The 10400-nt window shown below is 39.5% G+C and overlaps 1 protein-coding gene across 1 annotated transcript in view; it reads right to left on the reverse strand.

Annotated features, from left to right (window-relative positions):
• The window catches only part of USH2A (usherin), a 390912-nt gene extending 380946 nt beyond the window's left edge, over window positions 1-9966 (reverse strand). Inside the window, exons 1-2 of the mRNA XM_037405643.1 lie at window positions 9292-9966; window positions 3802-3967 (exon numbers count right to left, since the gene is read on the reverse strand). Coding sequence (XP_037261540.1) covers window positions 3802-3967; window positions 9292-9812 — 687 coding nt within the window. The 5' untranslated portion in view covers window positions 9813-9966. The remainder of the gene's footprint in view (window positions 1-3801; window positions 3968-9291) is intronic.
• Between the last annotated feature and the right edge of the window lie 434 nt (window positions 9967-10400).

Genomic DNA, 10400 nt, shown 5'->3' on the forward strand with positions numbered 1-10400 from the left:
GTAAGCGTAGCTGTGTTCAAAGACAGACTTGGACCCCAGCCCCTTAACGGAGCATCTCACGGTCAGCTACATCACTCACATACACACACAGTCTTCACCATCTACAACCAACCTTCTAAAAAACAAACACAAAAAATCACCAATCTGCCATGAACATTTATCAGAACCAAATCCCACAGTCCCCCTTAGCCATTGTTATTCCCGTCATCAACTCCGCACGCAAAGCCTTAATCCCCAGTTCTTTGGTGGCAGCCACCGCGTGCACTAGCCAGCCCATCCCTGCCCTTTGCCCACGTGCTCTCACAAAGAAGATGCATAAATTCCCAGCAAGCCAACCAATAATTACTGTTTTTTTCTCAGGAGCAGGATCCATTAGCTCCCCCTGTTTGCTAACCCTATTAGTAAGTGCTAGCATTCAGTAAAAAAGTATTTTATCCTCAATCAGACTCACCCCAAATTAGACCTCTCTGTAATTTGGTCTGAAGTCACTGTGCAACAAGGCATCATGCCATAACCTCTTTTTTCTCCCTGTCTACCAGATAAACATGCAATACTGTGCATGGGTTTGAGCAGTATGTTGCAATATACTGTGGAGAATATCCAGTCAAGTTTACATCCAATACAATTCACAAGGTAACTATTTTGACCCACTGTTGTCACCTGCAGATCCTACAAAGACCTAAACTACCACAAAATCTAAGAGAAAAGCTGTGCTGTTAAAAAGTTTTGTAGTCTCAGGGAAAACAAGGACCAAATAGGCTTCATCTACCAGAAAAGTCATGCATATTGAAGGGCAGGGAAATTAATTGCAGCATCCCTGCTCATTACAGGGGGGTTGCACGAGATGACCTTCAAAAGGTCCCTTCCAACCCAAACTATTTTATGATTTAATGCCTCTAAAATTTCTGGGAAACCAAACCAACCATCAGTATGTTAGATGCTCACACCTCTGACAAAGGCGACATAATAAACAAAGATGATGTTAACACATACATCTTCAGTTACCACCAGTATCTGAATTATACTATCTAAAAGTTATAGAAGTACACAGTTTCTTAAAAAATAAGCTGAACAGCTTGTGCCTACTATGCTTCAAGCATAGAGAAAGTAATTTCTTTATGGAAAGTTCTGTTTAGCACAGCATCATCATATCCCAACCCTCTCCCTCTCCAACTCACACATGATATTTTTAGTGGTCCTACAACTCCATATATAGCAATGCAGCTATTAGCTGCTTGGCTTTTTTAATTACACTTTTCCCACATATACAAGTTTTGTTACATGCATGAAAATACATCCATTCCACATTTTCAGCTGTCTTACAGTTGAAACTGTAAGAACAGGACTTAGCTGTCCCATAAATTGAATTCAACATTCACATTTTCTTTTAGTCCAAAAATCGTATCAAGCAAGCTGCCAAACAAGTATGAATACATTTTATTTATTTTTTTTTTTACAACAGGACACGTTCACCCAGTTCTGGCTAGACCCCCCATAAAAAGAATGCCGAACAACGTTCCAAATTCTGCAATGCACCTAAAAAGGTGCCGACCCTACCATTAGTTTAGTTAAACCCAATAGTTTGTGGCTAGATGTCACAGCCACATACACAACATTTGATATCCAACAACAAAGTTCTTTTTCTTTCTGTAGAAGGATGTTCTATACCAACTGCACTGATAACATCATACCTACTTCAAAATCAGCATGGCTGTAGGACAACTGCCAACTTTCCTAATTTATTAGCCATGGAACTCAGTCGTAGGGCTTGTCTTTGCTAGAAAATAAAGGTTATTCCTACAACAGTGACACAGAACTGAGATTACTAATCCTTTACAGGTATTAGAGTAGTTTTGCCTCAACAAGACAGCCTGGAAGTCTGCATGGTCTGGCTTGGAAAAGCTCAGGATAGTAGTAGATCATTACTGTACTAGCCCCCCTCTGCTGCCTCTCCCCCAGGCAGCTCACCCATGCCCACAGAAGAGCCTCTCCTCCACACTGCGGCGTCCATACCTAACACATGGGCATCACCTGGGGAGAAGACTGGTGACCTAGAGAAGTCAAAAGTCACGCTTCTGGTAAGAACAGGTGATTTGTACTTTTAGGTATAAACTCCAGGCTCTCTCACTGCCTTTAACTAAAATTACTAATGCCCATAAAACTACATCGTGCTTTATCATCAGAAGACGTTTTCATCAGCTTAAGGGAACACCTATATTCAAACATATATCATAATCAAATCCTGCTGTTGTCTGAAGAGACAGACACTTTCATACGAATGTTACTTTTGCATCTTTTTGTATGGTGTCTCTCATGTTCTTATTTTCCACTTATTTCTCCATTTATAGGCAGGTGCTAAAAGAAAACACACACACACTTTGCCTGAAGTTTCTTAGCCAGACCTACTGCTAAACGGATCACACTGCAGCCACTATCATCATTAATGGGAAGTTGAATCCTACAAGACCACAAACCACAGAAATCAGGGTTCTCCCCTGAGCTCAGGAAAAGGTATTAAGCCCTCAATCCCTTTGAGGGTCCAGAAGCTACACTACTTTACTCCTGCTGCTACGCACTGAACAGCTTTAAGGACCAAATTCTTGAGTGCTTGAGGGTTCTTTGTAATACAATTTAAGATATGTGTGTGTGTATTTAAATCCAGCCCTTTCACTCTTCATTTTGCTATCCCAGGCTTTAGCAGTTCCTGAGGTTAGTACAAAATGCAGCTGACAGCAACGGCGGTAATATAGCACCCTTAGAGTGTTTGAAGTGTAAAGTTCATTAGTTCTACTTTAAGGTCACTCTTTTAATCCAACAGCCAGAATCTTATTCGCACTACCATGCTGTTATCCTGGAAAAAAAGAAAACTGCAAAAAAAATCAAGACGTCAGCTTAGATACTTCTTACAAGTGACAAGATCAGCACTAAAAACCCAAATCACAGTCAATACCTTTTAGCAAGTTTCAAGAAAGCAGCAAAAGTATTCTTGATTGTGCTGTAAACCAAATGAAATTTAATAGAACGGATAAAGGAAATGAAGAAAGGAGAAGATAAACATTTCAATACCCAATAATTTTGCTTTATAATTATTAGTTGAACTTGGCTTACAAACAGAATTTATTAGAGTGTCTGTTGGGAATTACAAGACAGGCAAATAACTGAATTTTAATTTCTTTGTGTTTGTTTACTGATTTTTGTACATACAGTTTAAATTTTAACGAACTCAATTTTGCTTATCCTCAGTGAATATTTGTACACTTATTAAAAAGTTCTGTCAACAGAAAACTTTTAGAACACAAGGACTGTGTTTTAAGAATTCTGAATCATATTTTTAAAATAAAAGATAACAGCTCTAACACATTAACTTGATTGATCCTGCACAAACTCCTACATGTTTATGTGCACTGTAAGAAGTTTTTAAAATTAAGTGGGACACACCTATAAGATAAGTATATTAGCATGTATAAATGAGGATGATGTTCTCATTTTTAAGAAATAATCTAGAGACCCAAGACTTATTGGTAATATTAGAAATAAGTAGCTTTTCTTCGCTCCAAATACACATGCTCTAAAGGGTGAGAATTTTCAACCTTGTTTGTTCAGAAGAATGGGTACAGCATTTCTTTCCAGTTCTGAATTAGCAATCACCTCAAAATGAGCTCCCAAATTAAGATCCTTACCTACAAGACGCAAGAGTTATCATTTACATCCCCCAATTACCCTTTTATATTTATGCAGTTATATCATTCTCACACAAATGTTGTATTTCAACAAATATTAAATGGTTTTTATTTTACTCACCTGCACACTGAGATGAATCCATTTCTTCACAAGAATTCTCCCCAGTGTCATTACTTTTATTGGTGGCTGCAAACCATTTACTGTGCGATAATAAAACACGGTCTCTTTCTCAGAGATTGTGAGTTTGAACACAGTCTGCCCATCAATAGCCTTTTCTATCACACACCTTTGGAAATAACCAAGAAAAACAACATAAGGTCAGAGGCACACACATATACACATTCTTGCCGAGGTGCTATCCTGTAAAGTGATGCTAACCAGAATGTATTAAAATAAACATTAAAAATACAGCTCTTGAGAAGATGCTCAGTGACAGTGAAAGTCACAGGATGTACTAAGTGTAAAAGAACTTTAACAAAGACATTTTATGTCTTAATCTGTGAGGTTTGTTGTGCTTTCTTTTTTTAATTTAGCGCATGCAACTCCAGTTCACTTAGGGGTGGAAAAGGGGTCCACTTTGCCTCCTCTCTTCAGGGTTCTGTAACAGAAACCAGAGCGGCTGGCCAGCAACTCTGCCAGGTCTCTGCTGCGCTTTTCATACAATGCTGTGTAACATGGTACATCCTGTGGAGGCACTCACATTTTTCTTAGTCTAACAAGGCAAGTATAAGATAACCACAAAAAGCAGTACAAATTATATGTTCTGGAAATAAGTCTTCCATCTTTCCACCAAATCTGTCCACGTAAGGTAGCAACACCACCAGCTTTCCCTCACTCTCCCTTTGGCACGGTCTTTCTTGACCGCAAAAGAACCAGAGCAAGGCAAGAAGACTAGCCAGACACTTGTTACGGGGTTTTCCCCACAAAGATTTCACATCAAAATCAAATGCGACACTGACCTATAAAGTACAAAGAACACCACCAATAGCAACCCACGCTGCATATCTAGCTGCTGAAATATTTTGGCACTCTGATCACCACGATGTCAAGGGGTCTCAGAAAGCATAGGCTACATATGCTTGTGAAACAGCTATGAATTAAGGTAATCGGCCACACAAGAATTATGCAGTTCTGCATTCCCATTTCAGCAGCTTGAGAAATCCAGTCTTTAATTTACTGACCCGTGAAAAGTTAAATATTTTAAGTTACACCAGACTAAATCAGTGCAAGAAGTCAGAAGAGAGAAGCATATGAAATTCATATAAAACCAGGATTTACTTAGACATATTAAAAAAAAAAAAAAACCACACCAAACCTTAACTACCAATAAGCATCTTCACCTACTATGCATTTATAAAAGGAAGGTATCAAAAAGGCTGTTCTTTGATACTGCCTTATTCACTAAATTACCTTTAAATCCAAGAGAAAAATTAATTCATCTTAACCATTACCATATTAGCCTGGTGGAAAGCTGTCAATAAAACATCTTGCAAAACGCAGACTTTTGTTTTTCAAACCTCACTAAAAGCACATTTCTTAATATATTGTCAACTGGTCTTTTCAATATTTTGTTTGCTTGTAAACATGCTAGTTTTGCTAGATAATAAATGTGAGGGAAGGCTCAGCTAAGTAGCAAAATATTTAGGAACTGGATTTACCCAGTTCCTGGATAAACAATAATTGGATAATCCAGGTTTTTGTTTATTTTAGTTATCTAAAACAAACATCCCCACATTGTTTTTATCCCCAAAGGTGTCATGACTTTAAGAAGGGAAGCGACCTTGATGTACATCACTTTGAGAACTGGAAAGAACAAATGTGAATTACGACTTGCTACTGAAAGAGAAAAATCAAGAGACAGAAAAAAAGGGGGTGGGGGTATGTACCCAAACTAGTGCTAACACAGGTGAAACAGACATAAGCATTACTTTTACTTCTGACTCTGAGCCCGATTTTCCATTCCAGCCATGTTTACAGAGAAAAACCACTGTTCCTGTGAAATTTCCAACTTCTGGTAACCTGCAGTCCCACAGAGCCAATTCCTGACTACATAATTCTCTGTGGTGGGGCTGGAGGGAGAAAAAGTAACGCAACAGAAATCTGCTTGGTCAGCTTTCAAAGAGAAAAAAAAAACCACTCTAGAGACTCTAATACAGCTGCACATATTAACAGGAACACTTGCAAATGGAAACCTCTGCACAGGTTCAAAATCAGACACATGGTATCTTAAGGCAAATCCCCTCCCAGTCTAATTCCTAACATAAAACATCTGAAAGGATATAAAGTAATAGGATATGATCTTAGTCCTTTAACCAAAGTTAAAAAAAAATACACCTACCACTCACTTCACAGCCAGGCCGTTCCCTCTGACCCTTTTGCATGCAGAAGGGCCCCAGCTTACTTCTCTCCCACTGCCAATGTCTTCTGGCTACCTAACTTCCAGTTAGCCCAGTTCACACTAAATTGATATAAACTGCCTGTAATGATTACTCATATATGCTAAGCTTCTACTCATCTTCTTATCCTATTCCATTGTGAAGGGTTATCATCATATACAATTTCCTATATTGTGCTAATGCTTACTTACAGGCTTACTGAAAGCATTTATATTAACTGATCAGTACATGCAGTAAGAGAGGAAGCATGGGGAAAGAATAAAATTCAGGGACAAGAGCTCTGCTCGATTATCACACTTACTGCCTAAAGGGAAAGTAAATTTAGACACTGGAGTACAAATGTCAGTGTTTTCTCACTATTCTCTTGTTTTTCTTCAAGATTTCCAATATTCAGTGACTTAAACACACACCTACAAATACATATACTATATATCTTAGAAGAAAATAAGGCTTCAAATAAATCTCTAATGTGACCTGACTTCCCTCTCCTTTTAAGTGTATTTTTTCCGAGATTCCCATAAGAAAACTTGGTATATGAAACTGACAAAGAAAATTGTCCATGTCTTTGCTTATCCACATATATTTGCTCCCCCAGAATGTCACAATCTTCAAAGGGCCTTCAGACTTTAGATCCTCACATCAGTATCTCTCACTTCAGACAGCATAGTAACATCTAGCAGAAAGATCCTCCTATCCTTACGTGAGCACATGCCTAGCAGAAACATCAGTCTTTACAAGGATGCAATGGGACACTGTACAGTAACCCTCAGCTTCTTTCCTAAGCACTCTCTAGCAGCCAGACCATGCCATTCAGCATGAAGAAACACACTACGGTATTGTCCAAAAAATACAGGTCTGCTGTACTTAATGCAAGAGCACTTCGCCAGTAAATAAAAAATACTTTGTTAAACTTTTAATTATTCTACTGGTAAAATGAGCAGCTGGTTCTAGCTCATCTTCCTAGGGTTTTGGTGGCAATGCAAAGACTTTGTTAGAATGAATACTAGTTTCATGAAGTCCCTCTGCTGTGGTAATGGGCTTTAAATGGTCTCAGGAATGACATTAACAGGGACAATTCCCCTTCAGGAACTGGAGGAAAAAAAAAAAAAAAAAAAAGGGATACCTGGTAAGTCAAACTCCTTTTGCCAACCAGAAGGACTCACTAAATCACTAAAGCAATACAATAAAATGAAAAACATCTTAGTTTGCCGTTAAACTATTTCTCTTTTGTAGGATGCCTTCTGAGTCAAGCTTCAGTAGCTATTTGGGTGCAATTACCGTTTCGCCACAACTGGAGCTCTGTATTCCCTTTATGAAGGAAGAAAAATTAACATGCTTCTTTCTGTTAACAATAAAACAAAACACAAAAAAAACCCAACCAAACAAACAAACAAAAAACCCAAAAAAAAAAGAGTCTGGACAGTGGCATATTATCCTGACCACTGGAATAACTGTCGTCCAATTTTCAGGACTGGGCTCTACCATTGTAATTCCTACATGTTGAGTAGCAGCAATTTCGTAAGGCAGAAGAATGAAGTGATCTATTACTAAAACTGAATAGAAAACATTTAGATTTTAAAGTGATCTATAAAACCCACTGAACAGGAATATGTACATTGTGTAGTTATTAACAAAGTAGCAATTGGAGGCTAATGTTTTACACTAGTCCATGGATAATCAAACATCCGCAGAGTCTAGTTTCTGCACAGTACTTAATGTTTTGAAGCTAAGGGCATACATTTAATTGTTTTAGTCTCCATGCAAGCAAAAGCTTATCCCATCGACAAAGGAGTTTCACCGACCTCACTCAACACATCACTGCAACCGCTTGCTTGGAAATTAGCAGGACATTTCTGCTTCAAGTTAGGCATATGCTCTGCTGAACAAGGCTGATATGCCCACGTGTGTGGACATGAACTCATGGCATAGGGCAACCCCACGAACGGACTCACTGTATTCAAGATTCAAACGTTACCTAGAAAATGCTGTCTATAAAAGACTCTAGGCCAAAGCTCCAGAGACATTTTTACACATACCTTCAACCGAGCTGATTTAACTTAAGCTCAAACTAAAGCCACTTTTGCTTTGCAGATCTCATTGATTTCCCCTCCATAACCACAATTTCTACAGCTAGGTTGAATTTTGAAAGGTAGCTAGCCTTGCATAAAGCAGACTATAAATATTTACATATATTATAATAATTTTAGACATTTCTATTGTTTCTGATGAGTTTCACACCTCTAAACAATTCACTATTTCACAGCAGCATGCAAAACAATTATCAAGAATGCTACAACTGAGCAGATCATTAGTATAGTTTTAAAAGTAAGTGATGAGCACAAGCATAAAAACATTTGTGACATATACTTTGAAAGAACATACTATACTTCTTGTGTGCTTCACTTTAAAAAGGATCTGCACAACGACGGTAATAAAGAGTAGGAGGCTCTGCATTTTATGTTGGATGAAGGGAACTTTCTTCGCAGGATTTGTGATGCATTTTTCAAAAAAGCCAATTTTTCATTATGGTAGGGCCCAGTCAAGCTGAAGGGTCGTTTCAGCGGCAACTTGCTACAAACATGACACGAGGGCAAGTAAGAGAGGGCACAGGCTTAGCCACATCTATTTTGTGAACGCCTAGTGAAATTTCACTAGCAGTTTGAATAGTGGAATCTTTTGTTAAAGTAGCAACACAATCTCTTGTTCAAGTCAACGCACCCCAGGTCTCCCCAAAGAACTATAAACACTCTTCTATAACTCTGAGATACTAATTTTTGAAGATCTGGAAGTTTTCCTTGTTTGCTTTTAAGGACTGAACTTGTCTTAGGGGATTCCTAAAATTTTAGATAATTTTTTTCCATCATGAAAGCAGCAATAGCATAAACCCCTGATAACATGTTTTTCTAACAACTTCCAGAAGAAGGAATATGAATTAGAAATATAAATTTAGATTTTTAAGAACAAACATACATGTTATGTATGAATAGTTCTCACCGAAAGCAATTGGACTATCATTTGAGTCATATTCAAAACTGACGAATACTTGTCAGTTGTCTTGATACTTGCAAAGACCCCAAGCTAAATACGGCTTTAAAATGTCAGTTTCTCACTGTACCTTTTTAAAACTTTAAATAGCTTGCTAATAATGACTGTGACTACAATGATCAATTTTTTTAAGAGCACCAGGAAAGTAAACACCTTCAATACTACTTACATTACACCTTCTTGCTCAGGTTTCAACCATACAGTTAACGTAAATGAAGCTGCAAGCCTCAGAGAACGGGGAGTAGAGAAGCAATCCTTGTGATTATGAAAAATAAAACTGGAAGCGTTGCTGAAGGACCCTGGACGCAAGTCCCTTTTGTCCTCTGTGATACAGGTACCAAGGCCTTCTGCAAGAAGCAGTTTGTAGGAAGAAGGTGATGACCTGTATGGACATTCCTGAACACAAAACCTCTGGGTGCAGGACATAATACTTTCAACAGCTACTGAGCTATGACAGAAAGTACTTCGGTCTGGCAGCCCACAAGTGGCTTGAGTTGGCACAATTGACACATTCTTGAAAGCTCCCACATTTTCAAGCCTAGGGAAATGTCCCTGAGAGCTGACCAACACAAAGGAGTCATAATAAGTTAAGATTAACGTTTCAATAGCATGAAACAAGAAACGACACCTCAAGGAAAGAGCCCAGCAATTCATGTTTACAAAAAAGCTCCTCCTGATTAAAGCATCCATAAATAAATAACGATGTCCATGTCGGTAGCAATGTCCTCAGGTGGTACGCTTTAAGAGTTTACGTAGCGTTTCATCTTCAAAACACTCATGCAAGGACTCAGTCACAGGGGGCATCTACATCTTCTGGCCAGCGAAACGCACGTGGGTGACAGCTGGTATCTGCGAACAACAAAACAGACACAGATCACGGGAGGAACATGCCTTTTTACACCAACAGAGGCAATGCCCCCGTAGGGATTGCAAGGGTTTGAGTTCTTCCACGTTTCAGGCAGCAGGCCCACCCGCGCTGGCCACAGCCAAGGTGTGCCTCTAGGCGAGGGCCAGGGGCCCAAGGCCACCCGCGCCCGAGCCCGCTCACAGCCCAGCGGGATTTATCCCAGATCCATCGCGTGACATGAGGCCGACGCTCAGCTCCGTGCATGAAGGCAGTGGAGCCAGGGGGCAAACCGGGACACCAACTCCAGCGTCCCAACGTCCTTCCCGAGGGTTTCAAGCCGGCGGGTTGAGCCTCAGGTCCACGGTCCCGCGGGGCTTCCCCCAGCGCCGCTGCCCGCCGTGCGGGGGACGCGGAGGGGCACCCCCTGCCAC

This window comes from Falco rusticolus, chromosome 12, assembly GCF_015220075.1.
Source record: "Falco rusticolus isolate bFalRus1 chromosome 12, bFalRus1.pri, whole genome shotgun sequence".
Lineage (NCBI taxonomy): Eukaryota > Metazoa > Chordata > Aves > Falconiformes > Falconidae > Falco > Falco rusticolus.